General features: G+C 44.2%; 1 protein-coding gene across 2 annotated transcripts; it reads right to left on the bottom strand.

The window, feature by feature from the left end:
• Positions 1 to 4,631: 4,631 nt before the first annotated feature.
• Positions 4,632 to 16,711, bottom strand: LOC135530194 (ORC ubiquitin ligase 1-like). 2 transcript variants are annotated; one of them, XM_064958566.1, is made up of 6 exons: positions 16,578 to 16,711; positions 15,968 to 16,103; positions 15,066 to 15,282; positions 12,532 to 12,753; positions 9,653 to 9,741; positions 4,632 to 7,665 (listed from the first exon to the last, which is right to left on the bottom strand). In XM_064958566.1, the coding sequence occupies exons 4-6, from the start codon at positions 12,745 to 12,747 to the stop codon at positions 5,991 to 5,993; spliced, it is 1,980 nt and encodes a 659-aa protein (XP_064814638.1). In that variant the 5' UTR covers positions 12,748 to 12,753; positions 15,066 to 15,282; positions 15,968 to 16,103; positions 16,578 to 16,711; the 3' UTR covers positions 4,632 to 5,990. The 2 variants fall into 2 exon arrangements, with proteins under 2 accessions (XP_064814638.1, XP_064814639.1); XM_064958567.1 differs by lacking the exon at positions 15,066 to 15,282.
• Positions 16,712 to 23,752: the final 7,041 nt, after the last annotated feature.

Here is a 23,752-nt window from a genome sequence, read left to right as displayed (position 1 = left end):
GTTACAGACGGACACTATGAGCTTTAGGGGATACAGGGGGACACAATGAGCTTTAGGGGATACAGGGGGCACAATGAGCTTTAGGGGTTACAGACGGACACTATGAGCTTTAGGGGATACAGGGGGACACAATGAGCTTTAGGGGATACAGGGGGACACAATGAGCTTTAGGGGATACAGGGGACACAATGAGCTTTAGGGGATACAGGGGGACACAATGAGCTTTAGGGGTTACAGGGGACACAATGAGCTTTAGGGGTTACAGACGGACACTATGAGCTTTAGGGGATACAGGGGACACAATGAGCTTTAGGGGTTACAAGGGACACAATGAGCTTTAGGGGATACAGGGGACACAATGAGCTTTAGGGGTTACAGATGAACACAATGAGCTTCAGGGGATACAGGGGACACAATGAGCTTTAGGGGATACAGGGGGACACAATGAGCTTTAGGGGTTACAGGGGGACACTATGAGCTTTAGGGGATACAGGGGACACAATGAGCTTTAGGGGTTACAAGGGACACAATGAGCTTTAGGGGATACAGGGGACACAATGAGCTTTAGGGGTTACAGGGGACACAATGAGCTTCAGGGGATACAGGGGACACAATGAGCTTTAGGGGATACAGGGGGACACAATGAGCTTTAGGGGTTACAGGGGGACACTATGAGCTTTAGGGGATACAGGGGACACTATGAGCTTTAGGGGATACAGGGGACACAATGAGCTTTAGGGGTTACAGGGGACACAATGAGCTTTAGGGGATACAGATGAACACAATGAGCTTTAGGGGATACAGGGGACACAATGAGCTTTAGGGGTTACAGACGGACACTATGAGCTTTAGGGGATACAGGGGACACTATGAGCTTCAGGGGATACAGGGGACACAATGAGCTTTAGGGGTTACAGGGGACACAATGAGCTTTAGGGGATACAGATGAACACAATGAGCTTTAGGGGATACAGGGGACACAATGAGCTTTAGGGGTTACAGACGGACACTATGAGCTTTAGGGGATACAGGGGACACTATGAGCTTTAGGGGATACAGGGGACACTATGAGCTTTAGGGGTTACAGGGGACACTATGAGCTTTAGGGGTTACAGGGGGACACAATGAGCTTTAGGGGTTACAGGGGACACAATGAGCTTTAGGGGTTACAGACGGACACTATGAGCTTTAGGGGATACAGGGGACACAATGAGCTTTAGGGGTTACAAGGGACACAATGAGCTTTAGGGGATACAGGGGACACAATGAGCTTTAGGGGTTACAGATGAACACAATGAGCTTTAGGGGATACAGGGGACACAATGAGCTTTAGGGGTTACAGGGGACACAATGAGCTTTAGGGGTTACAGGGGACACTATGAGCTTTAGGGGATACAGGGGACACTATGAGCTTTAGGGGTTACAGGGGGACACAATGAGCTTTAGGGGTTACAGGGGACACTATGAGCTTTAGGGGATACAGGGGACACTATGAGCTTTAGGGGTTACAGGGGACACTATGAGCTTTAGGGGTTACAGGGGACACTATGAGCTTTAGGGGATACAGGGGGACACTATGAGCTTTAGGGGATACAGGGGGACAAGATGAGCTTTAGGGGATACAGACGAACACTATGAGCTTTAGGGGATACAGACGGACACAATGAGCTTTAGGGGATACAGGAAACACAATGAGATTTAGGGGTTACAGGGGGACACGATGAGCTTTAGGGGATACAGGGGACACTATGAGCTTTAGGGGATACAGACGGACACTATGAGCTTTAGGGGATACAGGGGGACACAATGAGCTTTAGGGGTTACAGGGGGACACTATGAGCTTTAGGGGTTACAGTGGGACACTATGAGCTTTAGGGGATACAGGGGGACACTATGAGCTTTAGGGGATACAGGGGGACAAGATGAGCTTTAGGGGATACAGACGGACACTATGAGCTTTAGGGGATACAGGGGACACAATGAGCTTTAGGGGTTACAGGGGGACACTATGAGCTTTAGGGGATACAGGGGGACACTATGAGCTTTAGGGGTTACAGGGGACACAATGAGCTTTAGGGGATACAGGGGGCACAATGAGCTTTAGGGGTTACAGGGGGACACAATGAGCTTTAGGGGATACAGGGGGCACAATGAGCTTTAGGGGTTACAGACGGACACTATGAGCTTTAGGGGATACAGGGGGACACAATGAGCTTTAGGGGATACAGGGGGCACAATGAGCTTTAGGGGTTACAGACGGACACTATGAGCTTTAGGGGATACAGGGGGACACAATGAGCTTTAGGGGATACAGGGGGACACAATGAGCTTTAGGGGATACAGGGGACACAATGAGCTTTAGGGGATACAGGGGGACACAATGAGCTTTAGGGGTTACAGGGGGACACAATGAGCTTTAGGGGTTACAGGGGACACAATGAGCTTTAGGGGTTACAGACGGACACTATGAGCTTTAGGGGTTACAGGGGACACAATGAGCTTTAGGGGTTACAGGGGACACAATGAGCTTTAGGGGATACAGGGGACACAATGAGCTTTAGGGGTTACAGGGGGACACAATGAGCTTTAGGGGATACAGGGAGACACAGTGAGCTTTAGGGGTTACAGGGGACACAATGAGCTTTAGGGATTACAGGGGACACAATGAGCTTTAGGGGTTACAGGGAGACACTATGAGCTTTAGGGGTTACAGGGAGACACAGTGAGCTTTAGGGGATACAGGGGACACAATGAGCTTTAGGGGTTACAGGGGGACACTATGAGCTTTAGGGGTTACAGGGAGACACAGTGAGCTTTAGGGGATACAGGGGGACAAGATGAGCTTTAGGGGATACAGGGGGACACTATGAGCTTTAGGGGATACAGGGGGACAAGATGAGCTTTAGGGGATACAGACGGACACAATGAGCTTTAGGGGATACAGGGGGACACAATGAGCTTTAGGGGATACAGGGGGACACAATGAGCTTTAGGGGATACAGGGAGACACAATGAGCTTTAGGGGATACAGGGGACACTATGAGCTTTAGGGGATACAGGGGGACACAATGAGCTTTAGGGGATACAGGGGACACTATGAGCTTTAGGGGATACAGGGGGACACAATGAGCTTTAGGGGATACAGGGGACACTATGAGCTTTAGGGGATACAGGGGACACTATGAGCTTTAGGGGATACAGGGGACACAATGAGCTTTAGGGGTTACAGGGGGACACAATGAGCTTTAGGGGATACAGACGGACACTATGAGCTTTAGGGGATACAGACGGACACTATGAGCTTTAGGGGATACAGACGGACACTATGAGCTTTAGGGGATACAGACGGACACTATGAGCTTTAGGGGATACAGACGGACACTATGAGCTTTAGGGGATACAGACGGACACAATGAGCTTTAGGGGATACAGGGGACACAATGAGCTTTAGGGGATACAGGGGACACTATGAGCTTTAGGGGATATGATGAGCTTTAGGGGATATGATGAGCATTAGATAGATAACAACAACAGTGAAGAGGCGACTGGAGACAGGAACTCTGCCTCGAAGGCCAGCATCCCAGAGAAACCTCTTCACTGTTGACGTTGAGACTGGTGTTTTGCGGGAACTATATAATGAAGCTGCCAGTTGAGGACTTGTAAGGTGTCTGTTTCTCAAACTAGACATGCTAATGTACTTGTCCTCTTGCTCAGTTGTGCAGCGGGGCCTCCCACTCCTCTTTCTATTCTGGTTAGAGCCAGTTCGCGCTGTCTTGTGAAGGGAGTAGTACACAGCGTTGTACGAGATCTTCAGTTTCTTGTCAGTTTCTCACATGAAATAGCCTTCATTTCTCAGAACAAGAATAGACTGACGAGTTTCAGAAGAAAGTTATTTGTTTCTGTCCATTTTGAGCCTGTAATCAAACCCACAAGTGCTGATTCTCCAGATACTCAACTAGTCTAAAGGCCAGTTTTACTGCTTCTTTAATCAGGACAACAGTTTTCAGCTGTGCTAACATAATTGCTCAAGGGTTTTCTAATGATCAATTAGCTTTTTAAAATGAAAAACTTGGATTAGCGAACACATCGTGCAATTGGAACACAGGAGTGATGGTTGCTGATAATGGGCCTCTGTTCGCCTATGTAGATATTCCATTAAAAAATCAGCCGTTTCCAGCTACAATAGTCATTTACAACATTTTTATTTTACCTTTATTTAACCAGGCAAGTCAGTTAAGAACAAATTCTTATTTTCAATGACGGCCTAGGAACAGTGCCCCTGCCTGTTCAGGGGCAGACCGACAGATTTGTACCTTGTCAGCTCGGGGATTTGAACTTGCAACCTTTCGGTTACTAGTCCAACGCTCTAACCACTAGGCCACCCTCCCGCACCTTTAGGCAAGTCAGTTAAGAACAAATTCTTATTTTCAATGTCGGCCTAGGAACAGTGGGTTAACTGCCTGTTCAGTTAACTGTATTTCTGATCCATTTGATGTTATTTTAAAATGGATCCCCCCCCCCAAAAAAACGTGATTTTCTTTTAAAAAACAAGGATATTTCAAAGAGAGCCCAAACTTTTGAACGGTAATGTAGGTCTCTAGCTAGATAACATGAAAAGGTCCAACCGTGTGTAAAGTGTACATTGATATTTTTTTAATTACACCATCAAAATGAAGTTTTATTTGTTGCAATAATTAGTCTACAAATTCCACAAAATTGACTGAAAATAACAGTTTTATTTTCAGGAATAATATGATGCCAATACACACATACACATAAGCAACAGATTGAAAGAAGCAGTTAGCATTAGCAACAGTTTCAAAGAAGCAGTTAGCATTAGCAACAGTTTCAAAGAAGCAGTTAGCATTAGCAACAGTTTGAAAGAAGCAGTTAGCATTAGCAACAGTTTCAAAGAAGCAGTTAGCATTAGCAACAGTTTGAAAGAAGCAGTTAGCATTAGCAACAGATTGAAAGAAGCCGTTAGCATTAGCAACAGTTTGAAAGAAGCAGTTAGCATTAGCAACAGTTTGAAAGAAGCAGTTAGCATTAGCAATAGATTGAAAGAAAGCAGTTAGCATTAGCAACAGATTGAAAGAAAGCAGTTAGCATTAGCAACAGATTGAAAGAAGCAGTCAGCATTAGCAACAGATTGAAAGAAGCAGTTAGCATTAGCAACAGTTTGAAAGAAGCAGTTAGCATTAGCAACAGTTTCAAAGAAGCAGTTAGCATTAGCAACAGTTTCAAAGAAGCAGTTAGCATTAGCAACAGTTTCAAAGAAGCAGTTAGCATTAGCAACAGATTGAAAGAAACAGTCAGCATTAGCAACAGATTGAATGAAGCAGTTAGCATTAGCAACAGATTGAAAGAAAGCAGTTAGCATTAGCAACCGTTTGAAAGAAGCAGTTAGCATTAGCAACAGATTGAAAGAAGCAGTTAGCATTAGCAATAGATTGAAAGAAGCAGTTAGCATTAGCAACAGATTGAAAGAAGCAGTTAGCATTAGCAACAGATTGAAAGAAGCAGTTAGCATTAGCAACAGTTTGAAAGAAGCAGTTAGCATTAGCAACAGATTGAAAGAAGCAGTTAGCATTAGCAACAGTTTCAAAGAAGCAGTTAGCATTAGCAACAGATTGAAAGAAAGCAGTTAGCATTAGCAAGTTTGAAAGAAGCAGTCAGCATTAGCAACAGTTTGAAAGAAGCGGTTAAACGATTGCAGTCTTGTGTTGCTAATGCTATGCCAAATGGTACCTTATTCCTCACATAATGAACTACTGTAGACCAGGGCCCCCACGTAGGACTCCTGTCTAAAGTAGTGCCCTATATAGGGAATAACATAACACTTGGGACTAAGACACCGTAAAGAAGGGAGCCTGGTTGCAGATTCTGCCAGGACATCGCATCCCACAGTTCCGTAAAGAGCTGTCTTAGAGATCAGAAACAGACTGGCGCCCGGGCTAGTCTACAGTGACGTGGGCGCCATGGTAACTCCATCACATAAACTTAGAATGTTTGGAGGGACTGCCGACGTTAAAAGGACTGTGAGACTTCCGTTTGGTGGCCTGACTAGGAGTCACCGCGCTCTTCTCTCTCACAGCGTCTCCACCAGGTCTATCTGCTGAGCGGCAGTCAGAAGAGATGTCATGATGGAGGTTGGCTGAGGCCTGCCAGGCCGACGGCCCTCCTGGTCCCGTCCGGGTCTCTGTTAAGGGGTCAAACAGCAGGTCGAAGGACAGTTCATCGGTCTGAGAGGGGTCAGAGAGGTGTCCCTGTTCTCTAGCAGGCCCCGTAGAGTCTAGAAGACTGTGGTCCCCGCTGCCAGCGTCTCTCCCAGAGGAGGATCCAGACCCGGTTCCCGTCGTCGTAGATGTGGGCGCTAGAGAAGCTGCCCGAGTCTCTGACACTGTGACCGGAGTGGAAGAGGTTCCCTTTATCCCAAACGCCAAGTCGAAACCCTCCGCCTCGGTCTGTCCACCTCCACCTCGGTCCTGCTCAGAGTCAGGATCCAGGAAGAGTTCGGAGCAGCCCTCCACCTCAGGTACCAGGGTCACATCCAGTCTGAGGTCAAGGGTCAAGTCCGGTGTGTCGGCAGAAGTCAGGGAGGAAGCCAGGGACAGGTGTGAGCCCGAGGACAGGTGCGACCCTGCCGAGCCGCAGCTCTCTGGCCCGTCCAGCATCATAGAGTCCAGCTCAGAGATCTTATCCAGATAGGCTTCGTCCATGAAGGCTTCGTCCATGAAGGCTTCGTCCTCTGTCAGATCGCGGGACGCGGTGACTCCCGCGGTTCGGTTTCTCTCGCCGTGCCCCGACCCCGAAGACGTGTTGAGCTGCCTCCTCTCCTCCACCTCCTCCCCGTTGTGATTGGGTGACGTCACAGAGGTCACGGAGGTTATATCAGAAGCCTTGCGGCTCTGCCAGGCTGCAGCCCAGAACAACGGCTCGGTGGTGATGGAGAGTCCCGGCTCGGCGGCGTTACAGGAAGACACCCCGTTGGACAACTGAGCAGTGTGATTGGACCGTTTAGTTGCTACGGTGGAGACGCTGCTGCTGCTGCTGGGTGTTAAACTGTCCTCAAAACTGAGTCTCCTCAGATGGGTCACAGCCTTATAACCAAGCTTCTTGTCTTCACCAACACTGGGACTCTTCAGACTGAGAGAGCGGAAGGCGGAGGAGGGAGTGGAGAGCAGGAAGAGGTCAGAGGGAACGATGGCGTCAATCCTATCGGTATCTATCGAGTCTTTGTGTCCGAGGAGGGTCACGCCGAAACCTCTCCGGTGGTCCCGGAACGTGTCGGAGCCGGCGGCGTTAGAGGTCGTCAGGAGGTAGTCGTGGTGAGCGGACAACGTCTTGGATTCTCCCTCCAGACCGGTGCAGACGGAGGCCTTCTCCATGTCACTCAGACTCCTCGTCGTGGCACTGATCCTCTGATAGTGGACCCTGGTCCCGGCTTCACCTTCCCCAGAGGAGGTGCTCTCTGGACGGGCATCGGTGTGGCCCTGGGGCGCCTCTCTCGGGTTTCTCGGGAGCCTCTCCGCGACCCCTCCAACCCGAGCCTCCAGTTCTTCTATGTACTGGTCGCTACGTTCCAGAGCTTTCTTCAGGTGGTCCAAATCTCTTTCGTACTGATGGATCTTAGCTTCCAACGCTGCTACCGTGTACCGGCCAAACCTGAGGGGTGGTTCAGAGCAGAAAGATAGGAGTAAGAATTGAATTTGAGAGCATATAAATTATATTTTGGGGGTAAAAACAATACACATGACACACACACACACACACACACACACACACACACACACACACACACACACACACACACACACACACACACACACACACACACACACACACACACACACACACACACACACACACACACACACACACACACAGTGGGGCAAAAAAGTATTTAGTCAGCCACCAATTGAGCAAGTTCTCCCACTTAAAAAGATGAGAGGGGCCTGTAATATTTATTTTCCACCATAATTTGCTAATAAATTCATTAACAATCCTACAATGTGATTTTCTGGATTTTTCCCCCCTCATTTTGTCATAGTTGAAGTGTACCTATGATGAACATTACAGGCCTCTCGTCCTTTTAAGTGGGAGAACTTGCACAATTGGTGGCTGACTAAATACTGTATGTGCATTTGACCCCAGAAGCTGATGCTGGAAAGTACCTATTTAAACACTTATTCTCAAAAGAGGTCCTGAGGTACAGAATGTTACCATGAAGAACACCAAAGGGGGGCACATTGCATTGAGGCAACAGGGAGCGCAAATAGTTGATCATATCAATGTGATTCCAGATGGATATTAGTTCATCTCACCACTGATAAACAGAACCTGAATCCGTAGACAGATAACATACAACATGGATTCCAGATAAAAGATATTAACTCTTGACCAAAAAACTATTTCCTTTGAGAACCTGAACCAATAGATTAGTCATTGTTTTTACTAAGAACATCGTCCACTACCATCCCAGCTGAAACCACTCCAGAACATTCCACTACCATCCCAGCTGAAACCATTCCAGAACATTCCACCCAGTCGTCCACTACCATCCCAGTTGAAACCACTCCAGAACATTCCACCACCATCCCAGCTGAAACCACTCCAGAACATTCCACCCAGCTGAAACCACTCCAGAACATTCCACCCAGCTGAAACCACTCCAGAACATTCCACCCAGCTGAAACCACTCCAGAACATTCCACCCAGCTGAAACCACTCCAGAACATTCCACCCAGCTGAAACCACTCCAGAACATTCCACCCAGCTGAAACCACTCCAGAACATTCCACCCCAGCTGAAACCACTCCAGAACATTCCACCCCAGCTGAAACCACTCCAGAACATTCCACCCAGCTGAAACCACTCCAGAACATTCCACCCAGCTGAAACCACTCCAGAACATTCCACCCAGCTGAAACCACTCCAGAACATTCCACCCAGCTGAAACCACTCCAGAACATTCCACCCAGCTGAAACCACTCCAGAACATTCCACCCAGCTGAAACCACTCCAGAACATTCCACCCAGCTGAAACCACTCCAGAACATTCCACCCAGCTGAAACCACTCCAGAACATTCCACCCAGCTGAAACCACTCCAGAACATTCCACCCAGCTGAAACCACTCCAGAACATTCCACCCAGCTGAAACCACTCCAGAACATTCCACCCAGCTGAAACCACTCCAGAACATTCCACCCAGCTGAAACCACTCCAGAACATTCCACCCAGCTGAAACCACTCCAGAACATTCCACCCAGCTGAAACCACTCCAGAACATTCCACCCAGCTGAAACCACTCCAGAACATTCCACCCAGCTGAAACCACTCCAGAACATTCCACCCAGCTGAAACCACTCCAGAACATTCCACCCAGCTGAAACCACTCCAGAACATTCCACCCAGCTGAAACCACTCCAGAACATTCCACCCAGCTGAAACCACTCCAGAACATTCCACCCAGCTGAAACCACTCCAGAACATTCCACCCAGCTGAAACCACTCCAGAACATTCCACCCAGCTGAAACCACTCCAGAACATTCCACCCAGCTGAAACCACTCCAGAACATTCCACCCAGCTGAAACCACTCCAGAACATTCCATAAAACACACAACAGTAAAACACAGGACTTGTACATACTTCTGAGGAGATCTACTGACAACCTCCGCTCTCAACCTCACGTTCTCCTGGACCAGGTCAATAGTCTGACGACGCAACAGCTTGTTAGCCTTGAGCAGAGGAACACAACTGTTTTAGTTCATATATATATTCTATTACATTCTGGACGGCACAAATTTCAGACATTATTTGTCAGTTACATTGTGTATTGTCATCTTTGTATGTACAGTGCCTTGCGAAAGTATTCGGCCCCCCTTGAACTTTGCGACCTTTTGCCACATTTCAGGCTTCAAACATAACGATATAAAACTGTATTTTTTTGTGAAGAATCAACAACAAGTGGGACACAATCATGAAGTGGAACGACATTTATTGGATATTTCAAACTTTTTTAACAAATCAAAAACTGAAAAATTGGGCGTGCAAAATTATTCAGCCCCCTTAAGTTAATACTTTGTAGCGCCACCTTTTGCTGCGATTAAAGCTGTAAGTCGCTTGGGGTATGTCTCTATCAGTTTTGCACATCGAGAGACTGAAATTTTTTCCCCATTCCTCCTTGCAAAACAGCTCGAGCTCAGTGAGGTTGGATGGAGAGCATTTGTGAACAGCAGTTTTCAGTTCTTTCCACAGATTCTCGATTGGATTCAGGTCTGGACTTTGACTGGGCCATTCTAACACCTGGATATGTTTATTTTTTAACCATTCCATTGTAGATTTTGCTTTATGTTTTGGATCATTGTCTTGTTGGAAGACAAATCTCCGTCCCAGTCTCAGGTCTTTTGCAGACTCCATCAGGTTTTCTTCCAGAATGGTCCTGTATTTGGCTCCATCCATCTTCCCATCAATTTTAACCATCTTCCCTGTCCCTACTGAAGAAAAGCAGGCCCAAACCATGATGCTGCCACCACCATGTTTGACAGTGGGTATGGTGTGTTCAGGGTGATGAGCTGTGTTGCTTTTACGCCAAACATAACGTTTTGCATTGTTTCCAAAAAGTTCAATTTTGGTTTCATCTGACCAGAGCACCTTCTTCCACATGTTTGGTGTGTCTCCCAGGTGGCTTGTGGCGAACTTTAAACAACACTTTTTATGAATATCTTTAAAAAATGGCTTTCTTCTTGCCACTCTTCCATAAAGGCCAGATTTGTGCAATATACGACTGATTGTTGTCCTATGGACAGAGTCTCCCACCTCAGCTGTAGATCTCTGTGTTCATATTCTGTTGGAAGGCAGCCATGCTTTACTGTGTAGCCTAATGTCTAAGAATGAATGTAGTTACCACTATTGAGTCTTGACTGGCAAATGTGATGACAGCTGTACTTTCTTTTTCAATACAGTAATTGAAATAAAGTTATATTAAAGGCATTTTCAGTAACATGTTTCAAACATTTATTGAAAGTAGTTCCAACCTGCAAATGACACATTCTAGTGTACCTACACCACACTTAACTTTTAGAACATTCCACCTGAGCTTTCAAAACACACTAAACTGAATACAAAACGGAACAACCATAAAACTAGGTCAACATTCCTTTCTTATTTACACCTTAAACTATAAAAATGTAGTCGTCCAGTACCAGTGTAAACATTTTGAAAAGAATTTGAGTACTTCAGCACCAGAGGCGACATATTGAAAACTGAGTGCCAGTCACATTCGATCCTGAAAAGGTTACCTCTGCAAAGGCTGTCCTCAGAAATGCATATTGTAAAAAATTGTGTAGGCTATTTGTAAACACAAGTACAAGCATGGGGCCTTGCAGCCCAGTCAAAACTGTTCGCTGCTCTGGCCCCCCAATGGTGGAACAAACTCCCTCACGACGCCAGGACAGCGGAGTCAATCACCACCTTACGGAGACATCTGAAACCCCACCTCTTTAAGGAATACCTAGGATAGGATAAGTAATCCTTCTCACCCCCCCCCCCCCTTAAATGATTTAGATGCACTATTGTAAAGTGGCTGTTCCACTGGATGTCATAAGGTGAATTCACCAATTTGTAAGTCGCTCTGGATAAGAGCGTCTGCCAAATGACTTAAATGTAAAATGTAAATGTAATCTCTGCAGTTCATCCAGAGTGATCATGGGCCTCTTGGCTGCATCTCTGATCAGTCTTCTCCTTGTATGAGCTGAAAGTTTAGAGGGACGGCCAGGTCTTGGTAGATTTGCAGTGGTCTGATACTCCTTCCATTTCAATATTATCGCTTGCAAAGTGCTCCTTGGGATGTTTAAAGCTTGGGAAATCTTTTTGTATCCAAATCCGGCTTTAAACTTCTTCTCAACAGTATCCCGGACCTGCCTGGTGTGTTCCTTGTTCTTCATGATGCTCTCTGCGCTTTTAACGGACCTCTGAGACTATCACAGTGCAGGTGCATTTATACGGAGACTTGATTACACACAGGTGGATTGTATTTATCATCATTAGTCATTTAGGTCAACATTGGATCATTCAGAGATCCTCACTGAACTTCTGGAGAGAGTTTGCTGCACTGAAAGTAAAGGGGCTGAATAATTTTGCACGCCCAATTTTTCAGTTTCTGATTTGTTAAAAAAGTTTGAAATATCCAATAAATGTCGTTCCACTTCATGATTGTGTCCCACTTGTTGTTGATTCTTCACAAAAAAATACAGTTTTATATCTTTATGTTTGAAGCCTGAAATGTGGCAAAAGGTCGCAAAGTTCAAGGGGGCCAAATACTTTCACAAGGCACTGTATGTGACGTTGATCTGATGATACCACACAGTGACAAAACGTTTTACTTTCGTGTCAAACTGACAGTTGACGACCCAAAATGACAGGATTAATTTACACAAAGAACCATTCCAACGATTGTTCCCATGTTTTGCGCAGTGAGCTCCACGTACAAGGAACATCAACGACTATAAGACACCCCCCATTGATACCTCTTTGAGTTTCTCCACATCCAGATTGATCCGCCTGTAGCCATCTGTAGCCGCTCGCAGCTTGTTGCTCCACTCTTCCACAACACCGGGGTCTAGACCCCGGTCTTCTCTCCGGCTGGCTGTTACAGTACAGGGATCCAGTACCGTCTTCTGCTGGGACTCCAGGATCTGGTTCTTGTTCCTCAGCTCTTCATTCTCTTTGAGGAGACCTTCCATTTCATCCTGAACGATAAAAGACAAGATGTCCCACCATTGAATTACATGTAGAAGTCACATAGTGATTCAGAGGATCTCTGTGATGTAATGAGAGGATCTCTGATGTAATGAGAGGATCTCTGATGTAATGAGAGGATCTCTGATGTAATAAAAGGATCTCTGATGTAATGAGAGGATCTCTGATGTAATGAGAGGATCTCTGATGTAATAAAAGGATCTCTGATGTAATGAGAGGATCTCTGATGTAATGAGAGGATCTCTGATGTAATGAGAGGATCTCTGATGTAATGAGAGGATCTCTGATGTAATAAGAGGATATCTGATGTAGGCTCGGAGTTCTCAAACTGGGGGCCACTGAAATATTTTTTTAAAGTTATATACATATTTAAATAAATTTTGTCCAAAGTATGCGTGGAATAAGTGTAATGGCAAAATGTCTAGAATTGCAGGATATTAGCATTAATGCTACAACAACTAAATCACTAAATCTCTCTGCCCCATGATGAAAAGTGTTGAATTGCAGGAAATTAGCTGGAAAATTCTCTCTCCAATGCCAAGACGTGGGCCTTTAAAATGTTAACGGACGAAGGGCTCGAGCCTTGGTTCGTCCGGTCATGCACAACCAAAGTCATAGTAAAACTCCTTGTATGCTAGTTATTTTTTATCTCACTCGAGTTTAAAAAGGTGGCCCCATATGAAAAGGGGGCCCCAGCCCCAAAAAGAGAAACCCTGATGCTACAAGGTGCTTTCAGAAAGTATTCGGGCCCCTTGACTTTCCCCACATCTTGTTACGTTACAGCATTATTCTAAAATTGATTAAATAGTTATTTTCCCTCATCAATCTACACACAATATCCCATAATGACATCACAATATCCCATAATGACATCACAATATCCCATAATGACATCACAATATCCCATAATGACATCACAATATCCCATAATGACATCACAATATCCCATAATAACATCACAATATCCTTTAACGACAAAGCAAAAACAGGTTTTTAGAAATGTTTGCAAATGTATTAAACATAAAAACTGAAATATCACATTTACATAAGTATTCAGACCCTCTACTTAGCACCTTTGGCAGTGATTACAGCCTGGAGTCTTCTTGGGTATGATGCTACAAGCTTGGCACACCTGTATTTGTGGAGTTTCTCCCATTCTTTTCTGCAGATCCTCTCAAGCTCTGTCAGGTTGGATGGGGAGCGTTGCTGCACAGCTATTTTCATGTCTCTCCAGAGATGTCCGATCGGGTTCAAGTCCGGTCTCTGGCTGGGCCACTGAACGACATTCAGAGATCTGTCCAGAAGCCACTCCTGCAGTGTCTTGGCTGTGTGCTTAGGGTCGTTGTCCTGTTGGAAGGTGAACCTTCGCCCCAGTCTGAGGTCCTGAGCAGGTTTTCATCAAGAATCTCTCTGTACTTTGTCCCGTTCATCTTTCCCTCGATCCTGACTAGTCTCCCAGTTGCTGAAAAATATCCCCACAGCATGATGCTGCCACCACCATGCTTCACCATAGGGATGGTATTGGCCAAGTAATGAGCAGTGCTTGGTACCCTTCCCCAGATGTGTGCCTGGACACAATCCTGTCTCAGAGCTCTACGGACAATTCCTTCGACCCCGTGGCTTGGTATTTGCTCTGACATGCACTGTCAACTGTGGGACCTTCTATAGACAGGTGTGTGCTTTTCCAAATCATGTCCAATCAATTGAATTTACCACAGGTGGACTCCAATCAAGTTGTAGAAACACCTCAAGGATGATCAATGGAAACAGGATACACCTGAGCTCAGGTTCGAGTCTCATAGCAAAGGGTCTGAATACTTATGTAAATAAGGTATTATTTTATATATATAAATTCGCAAACATTTCTAAAAACCTGTTTTCGCTTTGTCATTATGGGGTATTATATGTAGATTGATGAGGGGGGGGGGGAAATTAATTTATAACAATTTTAGAATAAGGCTGTAACGTAACAACATGTGGGAAAAGTGAAGGGGTCTGAATACTTCTCTGAATGCACTGCATCCCAAACTGCCAGCGGGGGAAAGGAGACACTCAGACAGACTAACAGTAGAAACATGCAGCATATTAGGGTGGCAGGGTAGCCTAGCGGTTAGAGCGTTGGACTAGTAACCGGAAGGTTGCGAGTTCAAACCCCCGAGCTGACAAGGTACAAATCTGTCGTTCTGCCCCTGAACAGGCACTTAACCCACTGTTCCCAGGCCGTCAATGAAAATAAGAATTTGTTCTTCACTGACTTAACTGACTGTTAAATAAAGGTAAAATAAAAAAATATGCATCTTACTTCATATTCCCTCAACAAAAGCTCTCCCCTGGTCTTACGGAGGTGTTTCTTCACAGAATAGCTCTCGTTGGACTCGCTCTCATTTGTCCCCCCTAAAAATAACAACAACAACAAACAACAGGAACCACAGTAGGGAATCAGTAAAGCTCTCCCCTGGTCTTACGGAGGTGTTTCTTCACAGAATAGCTCTCGTTGGACTCGCTCTCATTTGTCCCCCCTAAAAACAACAACAACAACAAACAACAGGAACCACAGTAGGGAATCTGACACAGAATTGTAACTCTGCCACCTTGAGCTACCGTCACATCAACAGTTGCCACAAAGTGCTTTACAGGTATCCGGCCTCGTCGAGACCGCAAACAGTGAGTACTACAGCAACAGGGAAAAACCTCCCGAGAAGGAAGAAACCGTGAGAGGAACCAGACTCTGGGGTGGGGGGGAGGGGCCTTTCTCTTCTAATTTATATTATGCAGAGATAATCTGGTTGACATATTATGCAGAGATAATCTGGTTGATATATTATGCAGAGATAATCTGGTTGACATATTATGCAGAGATAATCTGGTTGATATATTATGCAGAGATAATCTGGTTGACATATTATGCAGAGATAATCTGGTTGATATATTATGCAGAGATAATCTGGTTGACATATTATGCAGAGATAATCTGGTTGACATATTATGCAGAGATAATCTGGTTGATATATTATGCAGAGATAACCTGGTTGACATATTATGCAGAGATAGTCTGGTTGAGATATTATGCAGAGATAATCTGGTTGACATATTATGCAGAGATAATCTGGTAGACATATTATGCAGAGATAATCTGGTAGACATATTATGCAGAGATAACCAGGTTGACATATTTTGCTGTAGCTGTTAGGCCATTACTCGTACCTATAATCTCTCTGCACGGGTTCTCTGAGGTGATGGGAACTCGGCATGAAGGACATTGACTAGCCTTCTTCAGCCAGATGTCCATGCAGCCAGAACAGAACACGTGGTTATTGGCACAGATGACGGGCTGGCGGACCTGCAGATAGCAATGTTAAAAAGAAAAAATTAGTTATTTTAATGATCGATTGCAATACAACTATCCGTGCATTGTAGGCCTGAGCTATTGTGAGATGAATCAATGAATAGTTCAACTATAGTTAATATTTGGCATTGCAAAGCCTTCCTACTAAAATTGCACCAAGATGCTAGCTTAGCTAAGCTAACAACACATGATCTGCAGCCGCAAACAAGAATTGGTCGATGTAATTAGTCAACAAATGTGTAACTAACTAGCCACCAACATACAAATATGAGTAGCTAATCGATAGAAGGTTCAACATGTACATCACTTGCTAAATGAATATTTACTAGGCAAGGAAGCTAACATTAGCTAAATTGGCTAATCAACAGCTAACTAGCATAGCTAGCATTTCTGTCAACGTAAATAGTTGCATTGGCTAAAACACGCTGTTCCAAAACGGAAGGCACAACAAAAAATAAACCGAATTACCTTTCCAAGGCAGATCTGGCATGATATGGGTAAAGTTAGAGAAAGAGTCACGTTTTGAAAGTTGTTTGCCATTGTTTTTTTGCTCAAGAGTTTCGACGAGAAACTATAACAACAAAAAGCACCGCCTTCAAAACCACATAACTACGGAAAGCCAAATGGTAGAAAAGGTACCGCTGCTCTGTTTTGCGTTTCAAAGACAGACAAACGGCATCGCAGTTAGGACCATAGACAGCACCTGACAGAAAACCTGTGCATTTCAACCTCAGGCAGGACAGACATGGAGATATTGTTTTTTTTCATTAACATTTTCAACTTTTTTTTTTAAATGTATGTTTTTAACAAAATAACAGAATTATTAAAAATAAAAATAAAATCTATTTCCACTCTACAGTCAAAATAAATCTGGTAAAACTTATCTCAAATCCAACTCCCCAGAAATTGCAGTCTATACCCCTCAAACTTAACTCTCAACCTTGATGCCAGTTCTACTGTGTTTTTTTTACATTGTTCCCCTCTAATCAGGGACTGATTTAGACCTGGGACACCAGGTGGGTGATTCCCCTCTAATCAGGGACTGGTTTAGACCTGGGACACCAGGTGGGTGATTCCCCTCTAATCAGGGACTGATTTAGACCTGGGACACCAGGTGGGTGATTCCCCTCTAATCAGGGACTGGTTTAGACCTGGGACACCAGGTGGGTGATTCCCCTCTAATCAGGGACGGATTTAGACCTGGGACACCAGGTGGGTGATTCCCCTCTAATCATGGACTGGTTTAGACCTGGGACACCAGGTGGGTGATTCCCCTCTAATCAGGGACTGGTTTAGACCTGGGACACCAGGTGGGTGATTCCCCTCTAATCAGGGACTGATTTAGACCTGGGACACCAGGTGGGCGATTCCCCTCTAATCAGGGACTGATTTAGACCTGGGACACCAGGTGGGTGATTCCCCTCTAATCAGGGACTGATTTAGACCTGGGACACCAGGTGGGTCATATTAACGATCAACTAGAAGAGAAGAGAAGCAGGCTCTGGACCTCGTAGGGTCAGAGTTCAATACCCCATGGTCTGTACAGTATGGCCAATTGCAACAACATATCGATCATGTTTTCAGATTGCAGAACACCAGACAGTGTTAACCTTTTAGTACATGAACAGAACTGAAGGATTCGTTTCAGATCAGATGTTCAGACAATGGACCTGCATGGACATGAGAGGAAGAACCTCTGATCAGATCAACAATACAATGGACCTCCATAGACATTAGAGGAAGAACCTCTGAATCAAATCAAATCAACAATACAATGGACCTCCATGGACATGAGAGGAAGAACCTCTGAATCAAATCAAATCAACAATACAATGGACCTCCATAGACATTAGAGGAAGAACCTCTGATCAAATCAAATCAACAATACAATGGACCTCCATAGACATTAGAGGAAGAACCTCTGATCAAATCAAATCAACAATACAATGGACCTCCATAGACATTAGAGGAAGAACCTCTGAATCAAATCAAATCAACAATACAATGGACCTCCATAGACATTAGAGGAAGAACCTCTGATCAAATCAAATCAACAATACAATGGGCCTCCATAGACATTAGAGGAAGAACCTCTGAATCAAATCAAATCAACAATACAATGGACCTCCATAGACATTAGAGGAAGAACCTCTGAATCAAATCAAATCAACAATACAATGGACCTCCACAGACATTAGAGGAAGAACCTCTGAATCAAATCAACAATACAATGGACCTCCATAGACATTAGAGGAAGAACCTCTGAATCAAATCAAATCAACAATACAATGGACCTCCATAGACATTAGAGGAAGAACCTCTGAATCAAATCAAATCAACAATACAATGGACCTCCATGGACATGAGAGGAAGAACCTCTGAATCAAATCAAATCAACAATACAATGGACCTCCATGGACATGAGAGGAAGAATCTCTGAATCAAATCAAATCAACAATACAATGGACCTCCATAGACATTAGAGGAAGAACCTCTGATCAAATCAAATCAACAATACAATGGACCTCCATAGACATTAGAGGAAGAACCTCTGAATCAAATCAACAATACAAGAGTTAGAATATCTTTATGCAGTGGCTCTGTGTCTCCATCTTTGTCCTTCTCTCAATGCCATTACTCATATCTAGACCTCTGTCTCCATCATTGTCCCCTCTCAATGCCATTACTCATATCTAGACCTCTGTGTCTCCATCGTTGTCCCCTCTCAATGTCATTACTCAAATCTAGACCTCTGTGTCTCCATCGTTGTCCCCTCTCAATGCAATTACTCATATCTAGACCTCTGTGTCTCCATCGTTGTCCCCTCTCAATGCCATTACTCATATCTAGACCTGTGTGTCTCCATCATTGTCCCCTCTCAATGCCATTACTAATATCTAGACCTCTCTGTGTCTCCATTGTTGTCCCCTCTCAATGCCATTACTAATATCTAGACCTCTGTGTCTCCATCATTGTCCCCTCTCAATGCCATTACTAATATCTAGACCTCTGTGTCTCCATCGTTGTCCCCTCTCAATGCCATTACTCATATCTAGACCTCTGTGTCTCCATTGTTGTCCCCTCTCAATGCCATTACTCATATCTAGACCTCTGTGTCCATTGTTGTCCCCTCTCAATGCCATTACTCATATCTAGACCTCTGTGTCTCCATCGTTGTCCCCTCTCAATGCCATTACTCATATCTAGACCTCTGTGTCTCCATCGTTGTCCCCTCTCAATGCCATTACTAATATCTAGACCTCTGTGTCTCCATCGTTGTCCCCCTCTCAATGCCATTACTCATATCTAGACCTCTGTGTCTCCATCGTTGTCCCCTCTCAATGCCATTACTCATATCTAGACCTCTGTGTCTCCATCGTTGTCCCCCTCTCAATGCCATTACTCATATCGAGACCTCTGTGTCTCCATTGTTGTCCCCTCTCAATGCCATTACTCATATCGAGACCTCTGTGTCTCCATCGTTGTCCCCTCTCAATGCTTTACCTCCCAAATGGACATTTGACCAGAGTCTAAAGTAGTGCGCTGTGAAGGGAACAGGGTTCCATAGGACTCTGGTCTAAAGTAGTGCACTATCAAGGGAACAGGGTTCTATAGGGCCCTGGTCTAAAGTAGTGCACTATATAGGGAATAGGGTTCTATAGGGCTCTGGTCTAAAGTAGTGCACTATATAGGGAATAGGGTTCTATGGGGCCCTGGTCTAAAGTAGTGCACTATAGAGGGAATAGGGTTCTATAGGGCTCTGGTCTAAAGTAGTGCACTATATAGGGAATAGGGTTCTATAGGGCTCTGGTCTAAAGTAGTGCACTATATAGGGAATAGGGTTCTATAGGGCTCTGGTCTAAAGTAGTGCACTATATAGGGATTAGGGTTCCATCACAGCAGAGCTCTTTAGAAAGTAATGTCGTTAGGAGTGAAAGCAAAACAAGTTGATTCCCAGCCGGTGGGAACATGCTGCTTGGAGCATAAGAACATAAGAACATAAGAACATAAGAATGTAACAACATAAGAACGTAAGAACATAAGAACGTAAGAACATAAGAATGTAACAACATAAGAACGTAAGAACGTAAGAACATAAGAATGTAACAACATAAGAACGTTAGAACATAAGAACACAAGAACATAAGAACATAAGAACATAAGAACGTAAGAACATAAGAACACAAGAACATAAGAACGTAACAACATAAGAACATAAGAATGTAACAACATAAGAACGTAAGAACATAAGAACACAAGAACACAAGAACACAAGAACATAAGAACACAAGAACACAAGAACATAAGAACGTAAGAACGTAACAACGTAAGAACGTAAGAACACAAGAACACAAGAACGTAAGAACATAAGAACACAAGAACATAAGAACACAAGACCACAAGAACACAACAACGTAAGAACGTAAGAACGTAAGAAAGTAAGAACACAAGAACACAAGAACGTAAGAACACAAGAACGTAAGAACACAAGAACGTAAGAACATAAGAACACAAGAACGTAAGAACGTAAGAACACAAGAACATAAGAACATAAGAACGTAAGAACGTAAGAACATAAGAACACAAGAACGTAAGAACATAAGAACACAAGAACATAAGAACACAAGACCACAAGAACACAACAACGTAAGAACGTAAGAACACAAGAACGTAAGAACACAAGAACGTAAGAATACAAGAACGTAAGAACACAAAAACATAAGAACACAAGAACGTAAGAACGTAAGAACGTAACAACATAAGAACACAAGAACACAAGAACATAAGAACACAAGAACACAAGAACACAAGAACGTAAGAACGTAAGAACACAAGAACACAAGAACACAAGAACGTAACAACATAAGAACATAAGAACATAAGAACGTAACAACGTAAGAACATAAGAACACAAGAACATAAGAACATAAGAACGTAACAACATAAGAACATAACAACATAAGAACATAAGAACATAAGAACCTAACAACATAAGAACGTAACAACATAAGAACGTAACAACATAAGAACATAAGTACATAAGAACGTAACAACATAACAACATAAGAACATAAGAACGTAACAACATAACAACGTAAGAACGTAAGAACGTAACAACATAACAACATAAGAACACAAGAACATAAGAACATAACAACCTAACAGCTCGTGAGCTTTATGATTTCAACTTGTCATGAAATGGGTCTTACAGCTGCAGCTAGCCTGGAGGCTGCGAGAGACATCCAAACTAATTCAGTTCAAATACCGTTGAAATGTATTTACAGAGGCTACAGCTTGTGACTCAGGCACAAGACAAACACAAATGACATAATGTGCAACACAGGGCCTCCTCAATGAGAGATATTTTATTTATATATTGTTTTAATTACCATTGTTGGCCAAATAGATACATAATTAAAAGCATATTTTACGTCATTTTAAACTGACCTAGAAATTAGAACCAACCCCCCCCCTCCTCACCCATGGTACATAGCACCACGCCCCCCCCCCACCCATGGTATATAGCACCAAGCCCCCCCCCACCCACGGTATATAGCACCAAGTCCCCCCTCACCCACAGTACATACTCCCCACCCCCCGCTTCTCATGTTTCCTGGTCTTCCACACTGACAGAGAAACAGAGAGACAGAGAGAGAGACAGAGAGAGAGAGAGAGACAGAGAGAGAGACAGAGAGAGAGAGAGACAGAGAGAGAGAGAGAGAGACAGAGAGAGAGAGAGAGAGAGACAGAGACAGAGAGACAGAGACAGAGAGAGAGAGACAGAGAGAGAGAGAGAGAGAGAGAGAGAGAGAGAGAGACAGAGAGAGAGAGACAGAGAGAGAGAGACAGAGAGACAAAGACAGAGACAGTTAAAGAGACAGAGAATGTATGACCATATTAGAGACACCATATTTCACTCAGATTACACAGACCCACAAAGAATTTGAAAACAAATCAAATTTGGATAAACTCCCATGTCTATTGGGTGCAATAACACAGTGTGACATCACAGCAGCAAGATTTGTGACCTGTTGCCACGAGAAAAGGGCAACCAGTGAAGAACAAACACCATTGTAAATACAACCCATATTTATGATTATTTATTTCCCTTTTGTACTTTAACTATTTGCACATCAATACAAAACGGTATATAGACATAATATGACATTTTAAATGTCTTTATTCCTTTGGAACTGTTTTATCACTTTTAAACACTTTTGTTTATTTATTATCTATTTGACTTTCTTTGGCAATGTAAACATATGTTTCCACGTTCTGAGAGTCTTTAGGGGCCTTTTGGCAAACTCCAAGCGTGCTGTCATGTGCCTTTTACTGAGGAGTGGCTTCCGTCTGGCCACTCTGCCATAAAGGCCTGATTGGTGGAGTGCTGCAGAGATGGTTGTCCTTCTGGAAGGTTCTCCCATCCCCACAGAGGAGCTCTGTCAGAGTGACCATCGGGTTCTTGGTCACCTCCCTGACCAAGGCCCTTCTTCCCGATTGCTCAGTTTGGCCGGGTGGCCAGCTCTAGGAAGAGTCTTGGTGGTTCCAAACTTCTTCCATTTAAGAATGATGGAGGCCACTGTGTTCTTGGGGACCTTCAATGATGCAGAAATGTTGTGGTACCCTTCCTCAGATCTGTGCCTCGACACAATACTGTCTCGGAGCTCTACGGACAATTCCTTCAACTTCATGGCTTGGTTTTTGCTCTGACATGCACTGTCAACTGTAGGACCTTATATAGACAGGTGTGTGCCTTTCCAAATCATGTCCAATCAATTGAATATACCACAGGTGGACTCCAAGTTGTAGAAACATCTCAAGGATGATCAATGGAAACAGGATACACCTGAACTCAGGTTTGAGTCTCATAGCAAAAGGGTCTGAATACTTATGTAAATATTTCTGTTTTTTATTTTTAATACATTTGCAACATTTTCTAAAATGGGGTATTGTGATGTCATTATGGGGTATTGTGATGTCATTATGGGGTATTGTGATGTCATTATGGGGTATTGTGATGTCATTATGGGGTATTGTGTGTAGATTGATGAGGGGGAAAAAAACGATTTAATCAATTTTAGAATAAGGATGTAATACATTAGAATGATGTGAGACTTGATTGTTTATTTATTATTTATTTAGAGAGGTGTGTCCATGAGACAGCCCATCTGAGGTGAACGGTGACAGAACAAGAGAGGTGTGTCAGACCATGAGACAGCCCATCTGAGGTGAAAGGTGACAGAACAAGAGAGGTGTGTCAGACCATGAGACAGCACATCTGAGGTGAAAGGTGACAGAACTAGAGAGGTGTTTGTCAGACCTGGAGACAGCCCATCTGAGGTGAAAGGTGACAGAACAAGAGAGGTGTGTCAGACCATGAGACAGCCCATCTGAGGTGAAAGGTGACAGAACAAGAGAGGTGTGTCAGACCATGAGACAGCCCATCTGAGGTGAAAGGTGACAGAACTAGAGAGGTGTTTGTCAGACCTGGAGACAGCCCATCTGAGGTGAAAGGTGACAGAACTAGAGAGGTGTTTGTCAGACCTGGAGACAGCCCATCTGAGGTGAAAGGTGACAGAACAAGAGAGGTGTGTCAGACCATGAGACAGCCCATCTGAGGTGAACGGTGACAGAACAAGAGA

This window comes from Oncorhynchus masou, unplaced genomic scaffold (assembly GCF_036934945.1).
Source record: "Oncorhynchus masou masou isolate Uvic2021 unplaced genomic scaffold, UVic_Omas_1.1 unplaced_scaffold_1287, whole genome shotgun sequence".
Taxonomy (NCBI): Eukaryota; Metazoa; Chordata; class Actinopteri; order Salmoniformes; family Salmonidae; genus Oncorhynchus; species Oncorhynchus masou.
Note: the sequence above shows the minus strand (reverse complement) of the source record. Positions and strands in the feature narration are given on the sequence as shown.